Source organism: Echinops telfairi, unplaced genomic scaffold (genome assembly GCF_000313985.2).
Source record: "Echinops telfairi isolate 266 unplaced genomic scaffold, ASM31398v2 ScPeMD7_6;HRSCAF=24_0, whole genome shotgun sequence".
NCBI lineage: Eukaryota > Metazoa > Chordata > Mammalia > Afrosoricida > Tenrecidae > Echinops > Echinops telfairi.
Window position 1 is genome coordinate 12313632 of NW_022103902.1, and position 26494 is coordinate 12340125.

Here is a 26494-nt window from a genome sequence, read left to right on the forward strand (position 1 = left end):
CGAGGGACCGCCCACCAGGGCGCCGGCCAATCGTGGAGCGCCTCGCCGGCCGGCCAATCACGAGCCGCCTGGCCCGGCACCCCTGCCCGGCAGTGAGGGGCGGGGCCGCCGGGCGCCGCGGGGTCCAGTTCCTCGAGCCTTTCGGAAGCGGCGGGGCTGGAGGCGTGCTGCCGAGAAGCCGGGGGGCGTTTAGCCGGCGGGCCCAGCGTGTGCAAGTCCAGCAGCTTAAACCAGACGGGAGGTGGCGTGCGGGGCCCGCACACGTGTGGGGACCCTCCGGCGCGCGTGTGTGCCGGGCGGGCACCTGTCGTGTGAGTGGCGCCGGGCGTGGCTGCTCCGCGGACTCCCGGTCCCCGTGAGATCCATCCCGCTCCCGGAGCCCACCTTCCTCCGGCGGCTCGGCCCGGGAACGTCCCAAGTTTGGCGCGGCGGGAAGCCAGCCCACTGAGGGAGGTGGGCGCACGGGGTGGGACTGCAGGTGCGGAGGGGCCGGGAGGGAACCCCCCTATTTGCCCCTGTCTCCTTGGCGGAAAGGAATTGTGGAGAGTCGGGCGTGACCAAGGTGGCCCTGACATGTCCCCAGGGCCCAGGCAGTGATGACCACTGAGTGAGTGGCCCTGGGCCGAGCCTGGACACTCGGTTTATAAGAGGGATGCTAGCAGTGCGGAAAGCCAGGAGGAAACTCAGGATGGGGACCATCTGCTCCCCGAACCCCAGCGGGACAAAGACGGCGTCGGAGGTCTGCAACGCCGACTGGATGGCCTCGCTGCCCCCTCACCTCCACAACGTCCCCCTTTCCAATCTGGCGATCCCAGGTATTCTGCTGTTCCTACTTGTTCCTCCTGTGTTTAATTCTGCCATCTTAGTGCTGTTCGCGGGCTGGGCTGCTTCTCTATTGTGCGGAGAAAACGATTGTCAGCGACCTCAACTCAACCCCCTTTTTGATTTACAAGCAACGCGGAAGGAGTACTTTAGAAGAGATTTAAGTACACTGCATCACTGACAAAGGAGATGCGAGAACATATTAGCGCCACGATCTTATGTTATTGCTTGCATAGACTCATTCGAAAGGAGCCCCGGTGGCACGGTGGATAAAGAATTCAACTGCTAGCCCCCAAGGTGGGGGTTCGAACCCATTCGCCTCTCTGAAACATGCGGCCCAGTCTGCTTCCATAAAGATTTGCAGACTTGGAAATCCCATGGGGGCAGTTCTACTCTGTCACTGGCCGGGGGGGAAATGGGCTCCACAGCAGTGGGTTTAGTCTCGTTTTAAGAATATTATCCTCTTAATGTTGAGGCGGTGCATGTGATTGGGTGCATTGACTAGAACCACTTAGGGAGAAGCAGGAGAGATCAAGGGCAAATGAGTTTTTTTAAAAAACCCTTACCAATTTTACCTCTGAATCAAAATTACAAATATTTTCTTTCTGGTGTATCTGACTTCCGATATTGGGGAAAGAAACAAACAAACAAAAGATAGATTGCTGTAGAAAACAGGTTCAGAGGATGAAGACATCTTTTTGTTGTTGGGGAAGCCATAAATAGAGAATGCCAGTGCTCATCACAGGCAGTCATTAGGTGTGAGGAGGTGCCGATGTTAGAAGCATTGTCTATATATACACAGGTGTCTGTCTGCCTGTCTGATGTAGAACTGCAGCCTGGAAAGGCACTTCTGCTCCAAGTCCTGTCTCTCCTACAGGTTTTCTGCCTTGACTCCATTCTCGTCCGATTTGTTGAATGGCCCTCTTCCTTTTGCTCAGAAGCTGGTAAAGCATGGATTCAAGGGGAGGGTGTTTGAGTTACAGCGATCTTGCCCAAGCTTGCCGGGTAACATGCTGTAATGCTGGTACTTGGACAGTGTTCTAGGAGCCGAGGACTGACTGTCTCCACCTGGAAGTGTGGCAATTGATGCTAACCCCTAGAACACCAGTCAACCGCCCGCCCCCCCCTAGCCTCCTCCGACTAGCCTGCCTTTTGCTGGCTGGGAAGATGACCCCATGCAACCCCAGATCTGTGCTTTCTATGCATGAGGAAGAGCAAGGCTGGCTTCCAAGGCAGGGTTTTCCCTGCCCTCCTCCTCTTTTGGAGGTCTTCCAGGTTCCTTGTCTCCGGGGCCCTGGTGGCTTTTGAACAAGGCAGTGAGGGCTGCTACATTTCCCTGTGCTGGTGATCACTTGTGTTTTATCGGCCATTGGCTACAGTTCGCTGGGAAATGCCAGATGGTCACCAGGTGTTTGTCATGTTTAATTGACTCCCGGGCAGTCATCACTGACGTGATGCACAGGCCACCTTTAGCATTAGTCACTTGCCTTCTGGCGTGGCGAGGGAAATGTTTTGTGGATTCGGATGGTAGGTAGAATGTGTTGGCAAGCAGAATGGCATCCTTGGCAGGCCCTAAATGGCCCTCTCCTCCGGGGCATGTTCAGTGTAGTTTGGAGCTTCCTCTTTCCTCCTGGTCCTGTGGACGGCTCAGACCACAACTGCTGCTAGGTCCTTAGCTGTGCATTCTGACTCTGTGACTTCAGATAGTAGCTGGCATTTGTCCTGTCGTCTACAGGGTATCTCACAGTTACTAGAGTTTCCCAGCAGAGCCGACAGCAGAGACCTGCTGCCGCAACAGGAACTGTTATGATTAGCCCCTGTGGGGGCCACAGCATTTGTTCATTGTGCTTTTTGAAGTCTAGCCCTGTTTAACTACCAAAAATGGCCTGGTCTCAAAAGATGCTGAATTCACTTTGTGAAATGCGGAGGAAGGGGTGTGTGTTGTGGTGTGTGTGTGTGTGTGTGTGTGTGTGTGTAAGCTCACATGTTGCAATACTAACAATCACATGTTAGTAGAGAACTAGTTGAGGGAATCCATGAATAGCTAATGAGTGTTAACTCTTCATGGACTCCCTCCACGACTTCGCTTCCCTCTACATCTGGCTTAATACTCCTCAGAGAAAGCCTAACAGTCATGTTCAGCTAAGCTTTGCTAAGACCACCATCTCTCCTCCTCCTCCTCCCTTACACTTCCCCTTCATCATCACCTGCCCCGTTACTAACTGTCATGTACTGAACACGACCCCGTAGCTCCCCTCCACTTACATTAGCCCAAATCCTCATCCCTCCTTGAAGCACCTATCTTCCTTTGGGAAATAAGGAAATCCTCAAGCTAAGAGGTTATGTAATTTTCTCAAGGTCACGCAAATCTTAAATGGCAGAACTAGGATGTCAGCCCCAATATAGCTGGCTCTCACACTCTCACGCTGTCTCTGCCACCGAGTGGCCTTGGGAAGCGCTCTCCACAAGAAACGTAACTGAAAACCAGCCCTGGTAGACCACGTCTGTGGGGAATGGGGAGAACGTTTAGCACTAGCTGGTCTTTAGCTGAGTGGTCATATATCACTGTGAAGATGGAGAAATAGGCAGATAGGCATGTATGACGAGGCTTCAAGATCTTTGTACTAAAATGGGATTTAAAGCTAATGGAATGTCTCAAGGAACTTTTTGAAGCCCCCCTGGTTTGCATGAGTTGGGGGCGGGGGGGGGACATCTTTAAGACTAGGTCAGAGTCACCGGGTGGGGGTGGGGCAGCTGTGAGCTGGGAAAGGGCAGAGACTGTCCGTAGCAGCAGAATGGAATGGAGTAAACTGTCAGATGTGGGCACACCTGCTGCATGTGCTGTAGTTGTGATGGGCGAGGACATGTGTGCATGGGCACCTCTCTCAACAGACGTGTGATCTGTTGTCTTCTCAGACTGTTCAGGGCACCTGTTCACTACCAGGGTCCCTCAGACATATTGGAAAATTCTCAAGAAGAACCTCAATAATGATTTTCATTGCCCATTATTTAGGATCAGTTAATGCTACAAGCCTAAAAGGATCTGGAAATTCAAAAAAATCTGATTTCTCAATGAAAGAGTTGAAGGCATTGAATCCTACAATCATTCTCATTAATGCCAGCTGTTCTTGGTGGACAAAAGTATTGGAAGAAGGGTCCATGCTCAGACCTGCAGGCATCCCCCTGCTGACAAAGAGGCTGAGCATGTACTTATTGGTAACTTCACTGCCCCTGAGTGGATTCTGACTCACAGTGACCCTCAGGTTTTAAATCTTGTTGGCAACCACATCTTTCTCCCCAGAATTGGCTGGCAGTTTACAACCACTGAACTTCCCATTAGCAGCCCAACACCTAGCCCCAAGTGGCACCAAGACATTCTCTATGTATATGTATGCCTTCGCCCTACATAGCTAAGAAAACAAACACCCCCCCCCCAAACTAGTTGTAGCAAATGTTAAAACAGATATAAATAACGTGTTAAAGAAGCACACTGAGGGAAAAGATTAATTCGAACTTTTAAGATTCAAGGTCCTCTGTAAACAAAATGACGTGTGACCTGGGGTTCGAAGGACGGTCCGGGTGAGCGTCAGGACTGTGAGGGGCCTTTCAGGGGACGCTGTGTGGGGACTGACTAGAGAAATGGCTAGAGCCCCTCCTTCTCTGCCTCGTTGTACCCTTTTGCTGATACCTTTAGCATATGGCTCTGTCTCCCCAGGATCTTTAAACAGCTTTCAGACAGAGTGTGCAACTATTTCTCTTTATAATCCTCAAACCTAGCAGAGGGTAGGGAATCAGTCATGGGGACTATGGGGGGAATGATTTCACCCATGGAGCTAGAGAATAAGCCCCCAGAAAAAGCTAGAGAATAAGCACCCACATTTTCAATCATGATCAGAACTAAACTGGATAGGTCAGTTTCACCTTTCCAAAAAAATTTTTTTAAAGTAGCCATATGAAGATTTTCCAATCCATTATTTTTTTTTAAAGCATGGTGCTTCCACTGCCTTAGCCAAAGCTCATCCCTGAACCCAAATATTCGCGAAATTAATGTAGAATGGAGTAGCCGCAAGAGTCAGAAGCAGAACTTAGAGTGCAGCTTCTGGCCTAGGGACAGTCCTTTTGCCTTGAACCCGTCCTGTCTATCTTCTTCCCTCATCAAAGAGGAGCGTCTCATCTTTCCTCTGGAGCAGCTGCCTCCCCTGCTCTCATTTCTCGGTCCCCTCGTCCCCTTCCTACCACGGACCTGCTTGTAGGCCGGCTTCTCCCGTCCCGGGGCCAGCCCTCCCCAGCCCCCCTCCCTCTCTGTTCACAGATGCTTCTCTTTGTCATCTTGCTGCAGATTGTTCCCATCGTGTTACCCTCCCGGGGAGCATAGCCTTTCATGCTGCCTCTTCTCCATCAGCCACTTGGCGATTCCTATCCCTCCCCATGACCCCACAGAGTAGGACCTGGAAAAAGAATTAGGTCCCATATATGTGCCCTAAAGACAGAATCGCCCCGGATCAGGATAAAGCAACAACTGCTAAAGACAGAATCACCGTGGGGCAGGATGAAGCAACAAATACAAACTCACTGCCATCGATTCTATTCCAATTTACAGTGGCCCTATAGGATAAGGTGGAACTGCCCCTTGCAAGTTTCCAAGACTGTGACTCTTTATGGGAGTTGGAAGCCTCATCTTTGCCCTTCGGGGCAGCTGGTGGTTTCAAACTGCTGACCTTGCAGTTAGCAGCCCACCATGTAACCGCTACACCACCAGGGCTCCAGGATTATTCAAATCCTGCTTCTAGAAGTTGAGCTGTTGCTGCTGCTGTTGTTGGTATGTATCATTGAGTCAGTTCAAGGTCATAGTGACCTGGCACATATAACTGAGGAAACACTGCTCGGTCCTGCACCGTTCTCACAATTGTTGCGATGTTGGAGCCCATTGCAGCCACTGTGTCAATGCATCTCACTGAGGGTCTTCTCTGGCCCTCAACCAAAAAGGATGTCCTTCTCCAGGAACTGGTGTCTCCTGCTAACATGTCCGAAGGATATGAGACCAGGTCTTGCCATCCTCTCTCCTAAGGAGCATCCTGGCTACACTTGCTCCAAGAACAATGTGCTCGTTCTTTGGCAGTCCATGGTAGTTGAGCTAGGTCTGTATTGAACAGAGGTTTAGGACCCAGGCCAAATTGTGGCGCAAGAAAATTTAGGTTGACTCGATTCTGAGGATAGTCTACATCGTGAGATGACTCAGGGACAAGCCCAATCAGTCTCATAGAGAATTTGAGATAGGTAAACCAAGGATGGAGTTGGATTTACCAGAGCTGACCCAGCCAAGGAAGAATATATATATATATCGCACCAAAATAATCTATTAAGTGGGAATAGTTTATTTTTCCTTCGGTTTTGTTTCCTCATTGAGTCATCCTGAGGGAAGAAAAGATATGACGTTGGTGATTGTCGTTCATTGTGTTATCTCTTAATGAAGCCCGTTGGTTCCCTTTCCCCTCCCCCATGCACAATTCACCCAAGAGCCACAGGCGTTCCAGAATTACACGTGTCTTTGTGAAGTGGGTTCAGGCTCCATTGGGTCAGAGTGTGAATGTTAGAGCCGACTCTCTGCAGATGCGTACTGGCTTTGCCCCTTACAAGCAGTGTGATGGGTAAACTGCTCAGCCGCTCTACCTCAGTGTTCTTCTCTGTCCGAGAGAGAATATTGACACTGCTTGATTTGGTGTGTACCTTATTGAATATATTCATTCCTCTAGCTCACTTAGAAGATTGCCTGGTACAAAATATGCCCCCTAATAGGAGATATCATCATTATAATTGCTATTATCATGTATCTTCTTATTATCTGTTACAATTATCATTTATTAAAAGATCGCTTATTTTATTATCTGTTACAATAATCATTAATTTAAAAGAGACGTCATTTGAAGCCCATATACGCTCAGGCCATTTTCAACCTTGAAAAAGAGCTGACGGTCCAATTCAGCCGAATGGGTCAGTTGTGTGTCTGCTCAGATCAGATCCGGGTCACTTGAATGGTCATCACCTCAAGAGGACTTCAGAGTGCAGGGAAGGATACAACGAGGGATGGCCAGTATATGACTGATCATCAGAAGTATTGAATACAGTCAGAGGGGAGCGGATCAGAGGGCCAGAGAATCCTCCTCACCTACTTTCCCTGGCCTGCCTACACATCCCAGTTTCACCTGTCGGATTTTGTCATCAGCTGACATCCAGAGCCTTTGGGGGAAAACACATCTCTCAGTGGCAGGGCTGTACAGCCAAGTCCTTGCCTGTGCACCTCAGTCCCCAACACTGGCCCGCCCCACCCAGGCATTTTGTTCCCAAGCCTAAAGTGGGGCTGTTAACACAGGGCTTTCCTGTGAATAAATCCTCATATCTTAAATAATGCCTTCCTCACCCCCTCCAGTGCCCCTACAGGCCGGGATGTGGAGGCAACTTGTCATCATCCAGTGGCAGTTGGCTGGGCCCACATCACAGAAGCCATGTCCTGAGAAAGCTTGATCGAACCCCACCAGGCATGCAATGCCCACCTTGCCATCGATTTTAGATCTCTTGTTGTTCCCTTGGCCCTGGGTTCATTGGCTCCTCCTCCCTTTCCCCCACCTCATCTTCTCCCCTGTCCCCCAGAACTATCGGTCCCATTGTTTTCTCCACAGGATTGTTTTTCCTACCTATCTTACATAGATAGACAAAAATAGCCTATGGATAGTTCCAGCTCCATCTGCTGACCCTTGTGAGATTGGGTCTGATGCAGAGCCAAGCCCTGCCCCGAGAATCCGAAATCTATTTTCAGAATTCCTCAGGGACCTCGGGGACTTTGCGGTGATAAATCTTTATGAGACCAGAAAGCCTCGTCTTTCCCCCTTGGAACGGCTGGTGGTTGTGAACTGCTGACCTTTCCATTAGCAGGGCAAGGAGTAACCATTATGCCCCGAGGCTCCCAGGCGGAGAGGGGAGGCAATATTTATAGACATTTTAGACATTAGGTGGAGTGGCTACAACAATAGGCTTAAGCATAGGACCAATTGTGAGGATGGTGCAGGCCTGCGCAGTGCTTTGTTCTGTTGTGCTCTGTAGGGTCTCTATGGGTCAGAACTGACTCGGTGGCACCTAACAACACAGAAGGTGGTTGTGTGTATGGAAATAATTAGAACACACATCAGAAACCAAACTTTAGTGGAAGAGACCTGTGACTGAATCTGCTTGAATATTTGCCCGTGGGAATATCCAGGAAGTTTTCTACTGTCTCACTTGCATTGTTAAACCTCGGCAGGAATTTGGATTACATATATTGCTGAACATGTCGGAGAGCATCCCATGTATGTATCTGTAGAGATTTACCAGGTAGGTTGTGCCAGAGAGACCTGCATTGCTCTAAGTTGGCGTTCTCAATGAAGCATAGGGAGACTATTGGTTGGGATTTTCACTTTCCATGTGGGAGACCTGGGAGACCCGGGTTCGATTGGGAGCAGTGCCCCATGAGGGACCCAATCAGTGAAGGCTTGCATCCTGCTATGCTGAGCAGGCTTCTGTGGAGCTATGAGACTAAGATGGACCAGGAAGAAAGGCCCAGGATCTACTTCAGCCAATGAAAACCCTACTGGTCAGAGCTGCTCCATCCACCACTGATCAGGGGGACCGAGCAGCATTTTTCCATTTAGCTGTGCGGGGTGGGATTGTTATTATGCATTGGATTATGTCCCCCGAAATACGTGTTATAAATCTTTATCTCTATACCTGTGGTTGAGGAGCCCTGGTGGTATAGTGGTTATGCATCGGGCTATTCATTACAAGGTCAGCAGTTCAAAACCACGAGCCATTCCGTGGAAGAAAGATGGGGATTCCTGCTCCTATAAAGAGGTACAGTCTTGGAAAACTCATGGAGGCAGTTCTGCTTTGTCATATAGGTTCGCTGTGAGTCAGCATGGACTCGAAGGCTGTGGATTTGGTTTTGGTTTTTATACCTGTGGTTATAATCCCATTTGAGAATCGGTTGTCTTGGTTGATTATGGTAATGAAGGTGAATGAGTGTAGGCTGTATCATACATAAGTCATTCTCTTTTGAGCAAGTGAGCAGAGCAGAGATGAGGAAGAGAGATGCCAAGCTACTTGAAGAGCTCCCAGGACCTGAAGCTTAAAAGAGAGAAGACTCTTCTTCCAGAACCAAAAGAGGGAGAAAGTCTTGCCCCAGTGCCAGTGCCCCGAATTCAGACTTCTAGCCTCCTAAGCTGTGAGAAAAAATTAATTTGTTGATTAAACCCACCCACTCGTGGTACTTTCTGTTATAGCTGCACCAGATACCAAGACAGTCGCCATGATGTCTTAACCCCCACAATGAAAACACAGACATGTCGCCGGTGCTGATGACAGTTTCTAAGGGAATAAGGAACAGCAGGGTTTTTGTTTTGTTTTGGGTAATGTCTAATTATTCTAGAGATCCTGACTGTAAAGTGTCATTTCTTGTCAGAGAATATGTTGTCAGTACTGCCCCTCACTGCTCTCAGCAGACCTGACAACATCAGAATGCAGGAGAAGAAATGGAAACATTCGGATCCTGTATGCAGATACCTTGGCATGCGGCAGCACTCTGCAGTCATGGGGGAACTGAAAAATTGGTAGATGCTGTCAGGGTGCAATGAATATTTTATGAACATATATGATTTGAAGGCTTGTATACTGAAAGCAGTCTTTTTAAAGTGCAATTGAAGCCAGCTTTTAAAGTGCCACACAGATAAGGTGAAGAGACTGTTCCCATCCTGCCTCCCTGAACTTGAGCTCAGGGCACAGTCCTGGCGGGAGGCGCTCACACGGATCCCAAGAAAATTAGATGAGCAAGCATATTGTGCTGATTTGGTGCAAAACAGTTATTGGTACTTTTTCACTCCATTGTCCTCTTACTGTGTGTATATATTACATATATTATACATTACTGTTTTTGTACAATAATATAGTTACATATTACTATATATACTCTATGTTATTGTATATATACCATAATATATAGAGTATATATAGGCTTCTTACTGTATGCTTCTATATATAACATATTTTACACACACACATATAACACCATTGTGTTCATTTAAAGGGAAACTATACATTCAAAGAACATTTAATGCGTGGCCTCTTGTGCCAAGTCCTTGTGGCACGACAGCCTGACAGCTCACTGCAAAGTTGGCATTTCAAACCCACCCCGCTGCTGTGCTGGGGGCAGGTCTGGTCATCTGCTCCTGGGACGATGCTGGCCTAGAAAACTAGGGAGCAGTTGTCCGTTGTCACATAGAGTGAGTCAAAAACGGCCCTGACGGACCCAGCAAAGGAAGCAACAGCTGTGTTAGAGGAAGTGAATGCAAAGATGAATCAGATTCTTCTCCTTAGTCTCCTCGAAGTTCTAATCTTGTAAGAGAGGAGAAAGTCAACATTTAAGCATCATGGCATCCCAATCAACCACTGCTAGAGAGTCAGTTTTAACTCATGGCAACCTTATAGGACAGGGTGGAATGACTTCAAAGAGTTTCTAAGCTTGTGGGTTCTAGCCTTTGATCTTTCTATTAGCAACCCAATATTTACCCCACTCTGCCACCAGGGCCCCCAAAGAATATATGAGGGAGCTATAAAACTCAGTAAGCCACTACAGGATTCCATTACTGGTCAGAGAAGAGAAGCTTGAGGTGTGAAATCATGGGGAGAAGGAGCGGGTGCCAATGGAAAGAAGAGGGGGACAAAGCAGAGGTAGTGAGGAGTGGGGACAATCTGGTGTGGTAAGAGCACAGAATTATTTTAAAGACATGGTTGGAGGTGAGACTGAGGATAGGCAGGGGCTAGGTCTTAATGAGCCTTGTATGTCAGTCATGCCAAGAGTAAGTGATGTCCTGAAGGCAAACGGCAGCCATTGGCAACCGTGGTCCGGGATGGGTGGAAGCCCCTGAAGTAACTTCATATGATGACTGCTGGGAAACAGAATGGCCTGTAAGTTATGCGGGAGACTGAGGGATGAGACTAGCAACTCATGATTTCTTTTACTCTGGTCAACGTGTGTGTGCTGATTGTGCGCCAGACTCTCTCCCAAGGCACTAGGGATTCAATGCTGATCAATATAGACCATTTCTGCCTTCACTTTGAATCTGGTTGGGGAAATGGGCATTTAATTAAGCAGTTACAGCAAAACAACATGCTACGAAGGATGATTGGAGAGGCATAGGTTCCTGCCTGAAGGAATATCTTCATGAGAGTTAGGAATCTAGAAAAAATGATGAATAATCTAAAATCTGATCGATACATAGAATTAGTCCTCAGGATAAGAGGAACCAGGGCAGGAGTGTTCTAGGCTAAGGAGCACTATGTGGGAAGACCTTGAAGAGAAGTGATGGTCCATTTAATAATGAAAACGACTCATTGTTGTGTTACCACATGTTACAAGGAGAACAATGACTCATAATCAGATTGTACCTCTAGGGGCCAGATACGAGAATCACAGCATTTTTTAAAAGTCTAATTATTTTAGAGCACCTAACTATAAAGTTGCATTTCTTCTCAGAATATCCGATCAGTACTGCCGCCCCCCCCCTCTCCAAAAGACCCAACAACATGCCAGTCAAGGGGAGATGCAACGAGCCGTGTGAACCTGATGTAACTTCACCTTATTGGGAGTGAAAAGAGCCCTGGTGGAGCAGTGGTTATGAGCTGGCCTGCTAGCCACTGGTGGCTCCAAGGGAGAAAGACTGGGCTTTCTACTGCCATGAGGAGCGACAGTCTCGGACACTCACTGGGGCCGCTCCACACTGTCCTGTAGGGTCGCTGAGTCAGCACCGACTCCATGGCATGAGTTGGTTTTTTTTGTTTGTTTTGTCGGTTTATTTGGCATGAAGACGGTGTTAAGCAAGCACATGATATGGTCAGCTTTGTGTTTTAGAAGGATCACTGCGGTGGCAGTCCCACAAACTGTATTGGCGTGGCAAAAAACTGGGACCCAGGGGTGCAGTTAGGACACAGATGGGGCCATGCAGGTGGGCAGTGATGCTGCCCTGACAAGAGAGAGACAGACGCAGGAGACACTTAGGGGGATGCATCAATAGGCCTTGGAGATGAATGGGATGGCAGAATTGGCTTGGGCAACTGGGAGGCGGAGGACGGCTTTCTCTGATAGCAGAAGGAGCCTGTACGGACGGGCATGGTAGAGGGGAGCATGTATGTCAGTTTGGTACCCGTGGGACACTGTTACATTGAAAGGAGGCTTAGGATGGAGATAGCCCAATGGGGATGATGCAAAACCGAATCTTCCAGTTCACAATTTACCCCCAACACTCCCCACACACATCTATATATGATGGTTTACATTGTAAGGCTGATAACCTTGGTTTTAGATCATTTTTGTAAAGACCTAATTGTTATTTCACTCTCTCTCGAACTGCTAATCCAGTGAGATGTGTTCCCATGTGCACATCTGGGGTTGTGCCCCTTCAGTCTGAATTCTGGAGTTGCCTGTTGAACGGCTTCCGGGAGCATACTGGCATCCCTTGGAGGCTGTCCGTGTGCGCAACACCACACACCGGCTGTGTATCGGGACCTGTCAGTTACCGTGCCACAGCCCTCAAACACCATTGACTTCACGTGCCTCCAACCAGGGTTGCAGCCAAGAGTCTGAGCAGAGGCTGGAGAGTATTTCATATCACCCCTTCTCCAACTTTGTCTTCGACTCCTGTCAAGGGTTACGGTCTCGGGAAACCACCCGGGGGCAGTTCGACCCTGTCCTACAGGGCTGCTACGAGTCAGAATCGACTCAATGCCAGTGAGTTTGCTTTTCATTGTCTCCGATCTGAAACATTCCCCCAGTTTCCCCTAAGCGGAGGTGCTTTGTGGTAAAGACGAAAAGGCTGGTGTCTGGTGATCTCACAGCAGAGCAAGTTCATCAGAGTGTGCCCCTTGTGTGGCGTTACTTTACAAAAGATGCCACCTGTCTGAAGGCTACTTAATATCAGGATGGATAAAGAAATATCTTTTTGCAATCCCTTCTTTGGGGCTGAGGGTGGACTATATTGGACACTGCTCCTGAGGAAGAGAAAATCTTTCAAAAGACAATGTATACACAGCCATATGTAGAGGCATTTAAAATGAGTCCTAGTCATGGGATTGAGAACCCTCTGACTCACATGAATCATATACCTTCAAAACTGAATCCCAACTCCCAGCATTCCCGGGTGGCGTAGTGGGTCGGTCACAAGTTGGGCAGCTAAATGCAAGGTCAGCAATTTGAACCCACCAGCTGCTCCGCCGGAGAAAGATGAGCGTCTTTATAAAGATTTCCAGCCTTGCAAACCTACAGAGGCAGTTCTACTCTGCCCTATATGGTCACCATGGAAGATACGTGGGCAATGGAATTCTCACAGTGTCCTGCCCTCAGGAGGCTTGGTGCCTCTCACCTAACCTGAGCTCCTGTGGTTGATGTGGGGTGTCACCAAATCCATTCCATCTCTCAGCGACTCTATGCAATAAAGCGGAACTGCCCGTTAGGATTTTCTGGGCTGCCATCTTTAGAGCAGTAGGTTGCCGCCTCTCTCGGTCTCTTCGTGGGTTTGATGTGATGATCTTTTGCTTAAAATCCAGTGCCTAACTATGGCACTGCAGACTCCCTGAGCTTATTGCGAAAGCATGTATCAATACTGGTCTCAGGGTTCCTGAATAGAGCAAACGATTTATTAAACACAAAGTCAGACAAAATAAGATCCCTGCAGTCCTTGAGGGCAATTTCATGGTCTCTTGACTTTCGGACTTAATTATATGCATGTGAGCCAGCTCCCAGTCACTCTCTCGTGAATTCACCTGACTGCACCAAGCACATTTAATTGTTCTCTCCCCTCATATTTGACGACCTAGGAAACAGGGTGGGAATGATTGCCATATCTGTCTCGGCCGCCTGACTGTGAGTTTCTGAGGTCATGATCATGCCTGATTCAACGGCATTCTCCCATCCGTAGAGCATTGCTGGCATGTGGTTGACACTGAGCAGATGTATTCAGAACAAAGGTCAGCACGTATGGTTGCATTATGCCCAGTCGACTCAGACTCCTCGTGATTCTATGGGACAGAAAACACCCGTCTCATGGGGTTCCCTAGGGGAACTGATCACAGGTCTTTTTGCTCTGAGCTGCCAGTGGGTTCAAACCTCTCATCTTTCAGTCAGCAGCTGGGCCCTCAGGGCTCCTTGCTGGCACGAATGCATGAACAATGTTCAGAGAGCTGCCTGGGCCTGGTACGCTGTCCTGACCCCTCCCCGGCTTCCTTTCTGTGCGTTCCTCTTCTCGTCACCCCCGGCTCCCTTCATCTCCCTCTGCCCTTCTAGCTTTCGAATGATCTGCATCAACGAGGAAGAATGTGCCAGAACAAAAACAAAACCTCTCACCCCCAGAAAGACAACCCCCTAACACAGTACAAAGAAAAATAGAAACTATGCCAACAGGAGCAGTTATCCTAACTTATTGCACTCATAAATTTAAAAGGAAACCTCCCAGGCACAGATTTCCTGCAGCTCACGCCTGGTATGAAGGGCCCCCATCTCTCACCCTTGAGTTAGGTGCCAGGGGAAAATGCAGCATCCGTAGAGAACGTGGTTTCAGACGGGCAAGTGCAGAAAGGTGGCATCTTCAGGGTATAGAAGACAAAGCCAATATGAGTCCCAGGTTCAAGGCCAGGGAGCCCATTTAGCACTCTCCAAAACCAAGCACTAACCTCTTTAAACCTTCCTGCCAACCCACAGGGCTAAACATTCAGACCTGGTTATTTCCTGAGGAGCACGGGCAAGAGTGTTAATAACAACAGAGGATTGGTGTTAACTGCCGAGAGGGTCCACCTCGGGGAGGCCATGTGGCCATTTTCATTTTTAATCAGTTGCCTATTAGACTCTTAATTATTCACAATGTAACAAAGCAACTGTGTAAGGCACAGAGCTTGGAAGCAGAGGCTTCCGTGTATCTTGTGTATAAGCCAGGTTTTTTTCAGCACATTTTTTATGCAGTTTCTGTGGTAAAATTAGGTGCCTCAGCTGATATTTGGGTGGGCCTATACTCGAGTATATATGGTACTCTTTTTTTTTTTAATTTAAGACTTATTTTATTTTTTAAATCATTTTATTGGGGGCTCGTACAACTCATCCCAATCCATACACACATCCACTGTGTCAACCATATTTGTACATTTGTTGCCATCATCATTCGCAAAACATTTTCTTTCTACTTGAAACCTTGGTATCAGCTCCTCATTTTTCCCCTCCCCATCCCCTCCCTCACGAACCCTTGATAATTTATAAATTATTGTTTTGTCATGCCTTACACTGTCCAATGTCTTCCTTCACCCATGGTACTCTTTTTATGAGCCAAGAAGCCAAGGGACCTTACACAGGCTGAGGACAGACACTAGGCTGGGAATCATGAGCGGTGGACCAGGGTCACCCCCGGGGGACTAGCTGGGCTACAAGAAACTGGAGTGAATGGTGGCGGTAGGGTTCTTGCTATAGGATTCTTTTCAGACCTGGGAACTCTTCAAATGAATATGGACAACAAGTACCGGCAGTCCTTGGGTTACATTTCAACATGCAAAATTATGCTCTGGCAGCACCATCATTAAGTGCTGGACTGCTCACTGAAAGACCAGCAGTTGAAGCCCACCAACCACTCCGTGGAAGGAATCTAGCCATTTGCTCCTATAAAGAGTACAGCCTGAGAAATCCTGTGGGCCAGCCCTGCTCGGACCTACAGAGGCACTGTGAGTTGCAACTGAACTATCAAGCTCACAGGCACATCACATTTAGTTTCATATTCACAGAGATTAAATTCAACCTGGTTGCTGTCAAGCTGATTCTGACTCTTGACAACCCCGTATGTCAGTGTAGAACTGTGCTCCCTAGGATTCTCAGTAGCTGGTTTTTCTGAAGGGGATTGCCTCGCCTTCCTTTTGAGGTGCCTTGGGGATGGGGGGTGGAGGATGCAGTCACCAACCTTTTGGTTAGCACCATCTTAGTTTACACCTTAGCTTATACCACCTTAGTCTACCTGAGTTGTAACACAAAGATGAAATCTCGCTGTCCTTGTCCCTGAGGGCCATTCTGGTTGTACTTCTTCCCAGACAGATCCGTTTGTCTGCTGAGCAGTCACGGTGCTTTGCCCATTCTCCTCCTGCACCACGATTCAAATGCATCTACTCCTGTACATTCTTCCTCGTCCGATGTTTAAAATATTCAGGTGCTGGTTTTAAGGTTTTGTTTGTTTGCACAGTCCATTTCTCAAGACATGTCTGGAATGTATGCATAAACCACACAGCCTCTGTAAGATCTTGCTTGGAAGTCTTATAAATTCTACCACTACAACACAATGTAAAATAATCCAACACGTTCTTTACCACCGTATAACAAGAGGTGGCTTCCCTCCATTGTCCGGTAACATGTTCATAATCTTCTTTCAACAACTCACCAGAAGCACATTTAATGTCCACATTTCTGCGACATTCTGTTCATGATGAGAGAAGCTTTTCCGAATGTTCTTGGTTTGTTCTGCGCCCTGTTGGGAACCCCCCGTAATGTCTTAGTCTCTTCCAGGCAGTCTGGCTTTTTACTGTCTTTTGTACAGCTGTCCGGTTGATTCTGACTCAGAGTGACCCGGTAGGATAGAGTATCACTGCTCTGTAGGTTTCAGAGACTGTAATTCTTTTTTTTCTTTTAATCATTTTATTGGGGGCTCGTACAATTCCAATCACAATCCATACATCCATCCATTGTGTCAAGCTCATAGGTGCATTTGTTGCCATCATCATTCTCAAAACACTTGCCTTCCACCTGAGCCCTTAATATCGGCTGCTTTCTCCCCTGGGGCCACAAGTGGTTTCGAACTACTGACTTTGAGGTTAGCAGCCCGAGTAACCGCTATGCCACCAGGGCCCCTTTCACTATAAAGCACATTGAAATTCCTCCAGCCGTTACCCATAACCCAATTCCAAAGCCATTTCCTCATTTTAGGGATCTGTTAGATCAGAAACCTCCCTCGCTGGTCAGTTCTATCGTGTTGTTGATATGAGTTGCTCTCGGCTATTCTAACTCATAGTGACCCCGTGTACAACAGAATGAAACACCATCTTCACAATTGTTCTTAAGGGTGAGCTCGTTGTTACAGCCACTGTGTCAATCCATCTCGTCTTAGTGACCTCAGACTCTCACACCCACTGCCATCAAGGTGATTCTGAGTCACAGTAACCCTCTTATAGGGCATAGTAGAACGGCCCCTTTGGCTTTCAGAGGCAGTACATCTTCAAAGGAGAAGAAAGCCTCATCGTTCTTCCACGGAACAACTGGGGGGTTCAAACTGCTGACCGTTCCGTTAGCAACTCATCTTGAAACTCACTATGCTACCAGGGTTTACAAAATATACCACGAGTGGGTGGTTTTAAAGAAACAGAAATGCGTTTTCTTACAGGCCAGGCCAAGGCTGTTGCCATTGACTTGGTTTCTCCACCTGGTGCCCTCATGTGTATCAGAGTGGAACTGTGTGCTGAGACGCTTTCAATGGCTCGGATCTTTGGCAAGTACAAGGGGGGCTTCAAATGTTTGTGGCAGGTGTGATTGAAAGGATGGGAATTTTTACGTACGTTTACATGACACTTCCTCATAGAGCACCAGCCCTTTCTTTTGATGTGCCTCTGAGTGGATTTGAACAGACAACTCTCAAATTAGTAGCTGAACGCTTAACCATCTGTACCATGGAGGAATTCCTTTTCATGATTCATGTGACTGAAAGTTGAAATTCAGGGGCTGGCTCTCGGGTAAGGTTTTTCTTTGTTTCACCTGCTCGGGGAAAGCAATCCTTGGAGTTCCTGGGCGTGTAGATACACCTGCCATGTAGATCTGTCTGCACTTGGCATCTTCCCCTTGTGTGTGTCCCTGTCCATTGTATTCTCTTAACGCTCAGAAATGATTAGGCTCAAGAACCCCCTCACTATGATCCACCATAGCATGAGCTCATGGACATAAAAAAGAAAACCTCTATTCCAGACAGGGTCCTATTTACAGCTGCAGGGGTTAGGAGTCAACATATATTTTGGGGGGACACAATTCAATCCATTAGAAGAACCCTACCTTCTAATACATCTACGTCATTGCTCAACTTCATTCTGCAAGAAATGGCTCAATTACTAATCGTGGGCACACTTCCGTCAAACAGTGCATTGTATCCTCTTGGGACTTTGTATCTGTCCCTCCGCTGTGGTGGATTCCACAAGTCAGGGGCAGTGGCTTGCTACCTCTGTATACTCAATGCCATTGACAGGGCCTGGTTTAGAACAGCGCTTTATGGGAAAAGGGAAGAAAGCGAAGAAGGGAGCGAGGGAGAAGAAGACATGGCCTCTTGGGATGCAGTGTCTAGAAGGAATTTGCATAGAAAATTTGCATAGAAAAAAGACATACTAGGACACACAGTACTAATGCCTAGGAGAAGGCAACATCTTGCAGCTGCATTGCCAAGCCTTTAAACATACGACCCAGCATACTAACACCGATAATAGTAATAGTCCAGTCACTTCGTTATTCACTGCGGAAATGTGCCCTCCAGTTGCCATGGACACTGAATTTACTAACCGCTGAACCCTTGTTCCTGGGGAAAATGCAGACTTAGGTTCCTTTCCCCTGTCACAACATTGTTGTCAGTTGTGTAATACTTCGCCCCGTTTTAAAGTGTTTCTGCTTGAAGCCACGATGTTGAGTATGAGCATTGCACTCACAGCCAACAGCACTGTACTCCTGGCCACCGGGTGCTTTCCTGACATCCCAGCGTGCAGTGCCCATGTTCTCTGAGCGGCACTTCACGTGCTTTAGAAACACCAGATAGGACATCAATGCTAGGTGCCCCTCTCTCTCTCTCTCTGCCACTGAGTCAATGCTGACTCAGAGCGACTGTATAATGGGACTGTTTCCAAGACTGTAACTCTTTAGAGCAGTAGGAAGTCCCATCATTCTCCTGCTCAACACTATGTAAGGGGCCACTTTAAACTGCAGAATACACATACACACACATGCACACACACACACTGTGGCAAAAATAGGCCATGAAAAGACACTTGTTGGCAGTTTGAGAGCTGAAATAAAAAGGCCACTCGCCGTCAGCCGAGGGCATGTGCCTACGTGACTGTGACTTGTCACCATTCTGCACTTGTGTCTGGTCCCAGAGGACCATCCTAGTGTCCACCGCGGGTTGCCAATAAGTTTTAGGGAGTAGACATTTGTTTTTCAAATATGGAACCCACAAATATTGAGGATTGACTCTGGGACTAGCTTACTGACAGAGCACGCACAGGGCACCAAGCAGGTGCCAGACATGGCTTTGCTGGGGTGATATAAACCCACTGAATCCTTATAACCAGGCACCCTGGTGGCATAGTGGGTTCTGAGTCGGGCTGTTAACACAAGGTCAACAGTTGGAACCCACCAGCCCCAGTGAGAGGAGAAAAATGAGGCTTTCTGCTCCCGTGAAGATGTACAGCCTCGGAAAACCACAAGGGCCAGTCTGTCGACTCAATGGCATTGAATTTGGAGATTGGGGATCCTCACAACATCTCAGTGATTGGGGGCGACTGCTGTCCTCATCGTATACGTGCACAACTACGTTGAGGCACAGAGACATTAACCAGATTCCAGCAGCAGCCACGGAGCCTCCTGAGGAGTTCTAGACATGCACTCTTGCCAGATTCACTTACTCGCGTTTGAGTGCAAGACTGCGTCGACGGAGTTGGAGGTTACCCAGTGTGGCTGTAGAGCCAGTTCCCTTTGTTGGCCGTGATAACGCGTGGTTTCTTCCCATCCACGCACATTTGTTCCCATGCCAGCCTTCTAATGCCTGAGTGCCCATGAGGGGGGCTGCGCTTTGAAGAACTAACTGCCCGTCGACCTGTTCCAGCTGAACACGGCTCTCCCTCCCCACCCCCCAGACCAAACATTTAGGAGGCTCTTTATTGACACAGAACAAAAGCAGCCCAGTGGTTTAAGTGGTCTATCTCCTCCTCGTCAGAGGAAGAAACCCTGCTGCCTCCTAGAGAAAGAGCCCCCTGCAGCTTTCAGCGGGGGAGGGGGGGCGTGTTTTGATGCACTTGCCCTGCTCTGTGTATTGTACACATTTCCTTAAAGCCCATCATTTTGTGACATTTAGAAGGCTACCGACTGGATTTCCCCTCCATTTCCCCCATCCCCTGGCACAGCGCTGGCTCACCCAGGCCTGCTTTTACAGGAAGCAGAGAAGACCCGCGGGCCCTTGAGAGGATCTAGCTGCCAAGCTGCCCTGTATCTCGGTCATTCTTCAGTTTGTCAAATGAATCTCAAAATAGCCCCGTCCCGTGAAACATCTCAACCAAGCTAGGTGGCTGTGAAGGAGGTTGTGGTTCATTGTGTTTGTTTTTGTTCCCGTGCCCATAATAAAATTTCACCCCAAAAAACATCCCACAAAGCAAACAAGCAGCAGTCTTTAGAATGAAGGGAGCTAGCCTATGATTACTGACACATGAGCTCCAAGCCAAGGCACTCTGTCCATGTAGTGTAGGCTCTCTCCCACAATCTGCCAGCATCTCAGATAAACCAGAATCACAGTATAAACCATCCTCAGGCTTAGGGGTATGATTTGCGTGTTGCAAATTCAGTGAGCTAAATCTAGGATGCGTTTTCTGCCGCAGTATCCTAAGTTAGAAAGTAACACACATTAAACCGTGAGGAGATTGAGAAGCAGTGTTGTTGTTGCCCTTGTGGTTGTTGTCATAAGGTGGGTTATGAGTGGGTTCCAACTCCTGTCTGTGCACAAATAGAGCAAAGCAGTGCCCCGGCCCTGCACCAGCCTCTCACTGGGCTTATGTCTGAGCCCTTTGTTGCAGCCAGTGTCCATCCATCGCATTGAGGGTCTTCCTCTTTCACTGCCCCTCTGCTTTACCAAGCCCGGTCTCCTTCTTCAGGAGCTGGTCTCTCCCGACAAGATGTTCAGCGCAGGTGAGGTCGTTGTCTGTAAGGAGCGCTCTTTCATTATTCTTCACCAGCACCATAGCTCAAATGCGGTATCCTTGTTACACAGGGCCCTAAATTCCCTTAATGAGCTGGTACCAGAGAGTCTGGAGACGTTAGATTCCTGAGACCCAGAAGAGGAGACGTTAAGGTTCGTTTCACTCAGCTTTCTAAATGGTCGCAAAGGGAAACTGAGGTCCTGCGTGTAGATGCAAGCCAGAATTCAGATCAGGTGTCAGAGCTTAAATCATCACCATTCTAAACTCTGGGACCAAAGAAAACCCTTTTCTCCCACTGCGAGAAGGTTAGAGTGCCCTCGTGTGTCCCTTCATAGAAATTCTTCAAGTCTTTACAAAGAGAATTTAAATCACCTTAATCCTTCCATCAATTTCTCTGCAATGGGGCCAGGCATTCTGCTCTGCAGGCAAATCAGTGCTCACTGTGCTACCTGAAGTGCATGCGGAATACACTTGACTTATGTAAATCAGTAAAACGAGTCCTGTTCGGTAAAAGATGGAGCAACAATAGCATCCCTAGAGTAGCACCCTATATGGACTTGGTTCTGACAGAACTGAGTTTCTGTCCAAGGTTGGCCACGTGGAATCTTTGTGACTTGGACCCTTTGTAAAGCCAGCCTGAGCCTCGATTTCCTCATCTGTCAAATACAGGTAATTACTGCCCTGCATGATTATGTCCAAGGTCAAAGGAGATCGCCTAGAGTGAAGGACCTCATCTACAATTCAGCACAGAATCAGAACTCAATAAATTAAAGTCATTTTTAGATATTTTTAGAAAAGAGTGCCTACCAGAGACCAACAGCCAGTTGACAACCAAGAAACTCAGCTGGAAATGGTGGATCGTTAACAAAATGTCATTTAGATGCTCCTGGATAAACTCTTAGTGCATATTAGCCCTTGTTGAGGGCCGTAGCCAGGAGGCTAGATCATTTTTAAATGAATGTATTCCTTGGTAATAAACTTCACCATTAAATTTTGGAAAGCGCCCTGCTTACAAGTTGGACTGCTAACTGCAAGGCTGGCGGTTCGAAACCACTAGCCAATCGGAGGGAGAAACATGGCTTTCTACACCCATAAGCAGTTACAGTCTCGGAAGCCCCCAGGGGCAGTTCGCTCCTATTCTTGGGGTCACCGTGAGTTGGCATCGACTCCAGGCAGTGCGTTTGGTCTTTGGTCGGATGGGGGAATTTAAAAGGCACTCGACCACACTGCTTTCGAGATACAATCTTTCACAGGTGACACCCGGTCTCTGGCATTAAGGGCCCCACAGTGACCATAAGCCTCCCCACTCTGAAAGAACAACCAGTGAAGCCCATGAGAGCTGTAACTCCGCATCCCTGCCTCGAAAGTGCTCCCCTTTGACAGGGTGCAGTCTCCCCACCTTTCTATCACTCGCTGTAATGGAAAACATTGTATTGTTTTTCCATCGCTGACAGTTTTCTACCTTACACAGGTTCCAGCTCGCGACAAGTTTCACTGTATTTGATAACCGGATGTATTTGACATTGATCCACTTCTTCTAGAAGTCTTCATCTATTAGAAGGTTCACCGTATTCCAATCAATGAAGAACAGAGGTGCAGAGCAATAGCCAGATGAACGAATCCTTTGATTTGTAACTCTATGTTACAGAACAAGGGATCACAGCTAACGTGGTCAGTAAAATTATAGGAAATCAGGTCCTTTTGCCCCCATGCCCTTTCAAAGGTTCTCTCCTACCCCAGAAATCCACATCACCATGCTTTAATACACGCAAGAGGGAAATGTCATTGTGTACGATACACAGAGACTTGACCTTTAAATGTCAGTGGAAGTGTAGAGTCTGGCGATTCTGTCTGTATCTTCCACTGGCTGACTGGAGAATCCTGGGAGGGGTGAAAGGAACACAGAGGGGTCAATTCAGGGAGGCTCGGGCTGGTCACTGCTGGCTAAATACTTAATCTAGAAACAGCAATCACCGAACCAAACTCACAACCGTCGAGTCTATTCTGACTCGGTGCCTCGGTAGGACAAGCTAGAACTGCCCTTGGGGGTTTCAGAGACTTTAACTCTACTGGAGTAGGAAGCCTCATCTTTCACTCTCAGAAAGGTTGATGGTATCAAATTGCTGACGTGGAGGTTGGCAGCCCAAAGTGTAACTACTATGCCGCCAAGTCTCCTACACCAGTCACAGAGAGAGGCATCTACATGGATAAAGGAGATCTGCCAGTGTCGTGGCGTTGACTCCACTTCTTGGCATCACATGTGTATCAGAGTATAGCAGGGATGCAGAGGTTTTCAGACATTGGTTTTTCAGAAGCAGGTCACCTGGCCTTTCTTCCCATGTGCTTCTTGGTGGACTTGAACCCCCGCCTTTTGATTTAGCAGCCAAATGTACCACCCAGGACACCATGCAGATCTGCAAGTGCACATAGAGGCTTCTCCAAGTTTGCAAGCCTTGCCCTGGGCCCAAGCGAATCTCTCATCCTTTCTGTAATAGGCTACTTTTCAATGAGGCAAATGCAGCCCAAGAGGCCCAGGCATTTATTATTTATAGAAAGTTCATTGTCAGACTCTTCTGTGGGTGGGAAGAAGCCGCATGCCAGCGTCTGCAGTGGTGACCTGCCTCGTTCTACACCACGTTCGGATGATTTGGGGCAATGTGAAGCTTAAGCTAGACTTTCTCTGTGGCCATTAATCTTGAGTCAACTAATGCAAAAGATACTAGCTGCTTCCTACTTGAAAGGCTCCTCTGTGTGTGCAATAATGAACAGGGCCTTTTCTGGCTGCTGCAGTTGCATCAGAAGTAGCTTTGCCCTGCCCTGTGGGATCGCCAAGGATCAGCATCGACTCGATGGCCGTGAGCTTGGTTGGGGTTTGGCAGTTACTTCAGCGGTATTTGTGAAGCACTGAATTCCTAGCACCCGCCTCGTCTTCTAGCTTTATGTGCTTTTGTTCCTTCGTGCACCCTTTTCCCCCTGAGAATGTGCCCCCCACCCCCAGATCCATATATCCGCCTTATCAACACGCATATTGCTAGCCCTTCTGGTAGAGTTTTGGTTCTAGGATATCAAGGAAAAGTGCCATTGAGGGACCTTTGAGTTGATCTCCGGCCGAGAAATGTCTCTTGCTTTTGCTTTTCCACCTGCTGCTCCCCTTGACCTGCATGGCCCTATCTCCCCAGCAGCTACTAGTGCCGCCACCCCTCCCCCTGGTCTCTCTCCCCCTCCCCTCCACTCCCCAGGGATGTTAGTCCATGTCTTGGGTGAAATGATCCCAGGAGGGAAGGTCCAGCAGAGTAGATGCCCAGGGGGGAGCCAGGTGTTAGTCAGGGTCTGAAAATAGGGTTATTTGCTTCTGATGGGTACCCAAGATGGCAGCTCTTCACACTGCTGCTGTAAAGACATGTACTCATTGTTGAGTTTGAAGTGTAGACGTGAAATTGCTCTGTATCTTTAAAAAAAAAAAAAAAAGGCCCCCATAGTTTTCTCTCCTCCCCGATTTCTTCTTTCCCGTCTGGTTTGCCTCTTTCTCAGCTTTCTCTCTGAGCAACCTCAGCCCCGCTCCCCTTCTGAGGCAGAGCCAATTTCTGTCTCCCACTTGAACACCTCACCCACCCCTTAATACGGACGGCTTCCAGCCATTAATGGCAAGGATGACGATTTCAGTTGTGCCTAGCGGGCAAAAAATACCACAGTTGCCAGGGTCCATTCTGCTTAGAGGGTAGCAGGGATTAAAACTGAGCTCACCCCCACCACCGCCACCCTTATCACGTGTTCATATTCAAGATAAAGGGTTTACTATGTGCACTGAAGGGAGCTTTTAGAAAGTTTTATTTGTTTATTTTACGTTTTCCCCATTTTGGAAGGAGTTACTTGGGAGCTTACTGGCACAATGACTAGACACATGGCTACTATCCAGAAGGGTAGCTAGTCAAACCCATCCAGGGGCTCTTGGCAAAAAGACTCAGTGATCTCTTCGCTTAATGGTACAGCCTAGAAAACCCGATGGGGCAGCAGTCCTCTGTTGCTTATGGTCACTGTAAGCGGGAATCAACTCGATGGTACCTACAACAATGCATCAAACCAAATTTGCAGTGTTTTACCTTCCCTTGTAGATAGGTCCTTCCTAGTCAGTAGGAATTTTGAAGGAGCCCTGGTGGCATTGTTGGGTAGACGTTGGCCTGCTAATGACAAGGTCACCTATTCAAACCCGTCAGCCACTCCTTGGGAGTAAGATGAGACTGGTTACTCCTGTAAATATTTACAGCCTCAGGAAACCCTCTGTGGGGTCCCTTTGAGTCCAAACAGACCTGAAGGCAGTGGGTTTGGTTTGGGGTATTGTTGATAAACAGTGCCTTTGGCTGCTGCCCTTCAATCCTGTGGTGCCCGGTATCATGGCAGAGCTGGGTGCTGCAGGTCAGGAAGATGCTGGGGAGGGAAGTGTTTCTTCACAGGAAGTCAGAGTCAGGCAGCATGGGTGGGATCCAGAGTCCACTTTGTCACTGTGTCCCGAAGAGTCAAAGAGCTGTCCCTGACAGTGACCTCTCCTACTGGGGAGTGCTGGTGTTGTTGCTGTTGCCATCACATGGACACTGATGCGTGCTGCTCACGAGTACAACAGAGTACATTGTTGCCCAATCTCACACCCACGTCACAGTTGTTGGTGTGCTAGAGTTCTTTATTGTCACAACTGTGTATTTTGAGTACCTTCCAGCTTTTGCAGGATAATGTTCTGTTATGGTCCCCATAAGATTTTTTTTTTTTGGCTGAATTTTGAAAATAGATCCACTAAGCTCTTCTTCCTAGTTTGTCTTTGTCTGGAAGCTCTGCTGAAATCTGTTGTTGGCATAACTTCATGCATCATAGCAGTGTGCAGTGCACTACAGTATGACAAGCTGATAGATGGCCAGGCAGTACCATCTGTGTCTCTTCTCCAGGAAGCTTGGCCCTGCTGATCAATTCCACATGCATATGGAGGCCGATGTTTTGCCATTAGTAAAATAAAGTAATGGTCTCTCCATGCCTTCAACACATAGTCAGTTCTTAATCACAGCTCTTTAGTGGGGATGTCTTGACCAACTTTTAATATGCATGAGAATTGCTGAATAATTGCAAGTCCATTAAGCTGCAGGACCTTTCGTCAGATAATGTGCTGGAGAGCCCAAATCGCAAGTTTTTCACTCTTTTTCCTGTTCTGCCAAAGATTTTGCCTTGAGGCTTTCTTAATAGAAATTCTATAAAGAGAAGTCCTCTGGGCTCTGTGTTTAAGAAAAATTAATAAATCTTATTTTCTCAACAAAATTTAATCCTTTAAAATGGTTTAACAGGCCTGTAGTCTCTGAATCTCTCGATGGGCTGACCGGGCGTCAGGAGTTGCTGTTTATCGAGCTGCGCCTCTCTGTCCTCCTCTCTCTTCCCTCCTTAAGAGATGGGAGTCAGTTGTTCTCTCCCCTTGGTTTATGCGCCTTACAAAGGATGCTGTTATAAAGCACGCTGCTGCTCCCTCTTCTGCTGTTTGCACAGGCAGTGCCCGACCTTGTGGAGACTTGCCTTCTATCCAAACACCTTTGTGCAATGAGCATCCCATGAGTGTGACCTGGCTTTAGCCCAGCGGTTCTTTTTTTTTTTTTTTAAACATTTT

At 47.9% G+C, this 26494-nt stretch overlaps 1 protein-coding gene across 1 annotated transcript in view; it reads left to right on the top strand.

Annotated features, from left to right (window-relative positions):
- Window positions 1-557: 557 nt before the first annotated feature.
- The window catches only part of PLCXD2 (phosphatidylinositol specific phospholipase C X domain containing 2), a 66111-nt gene continuing 40174 nt past the window's right edge, over window positions 558-26494 (top strand). Inside the window, exon 1 of the mRNA XM_004706391.2 lies at window positions 558-815. Within this exon, the coding sequence (XP_004706448.1) occupies window positions 653-815 (163 nt within the window). The 5' untranslated portion in view covers window positions 558-652. The remainder of the gene's footprint in view (window positions 816-26494) is intronic.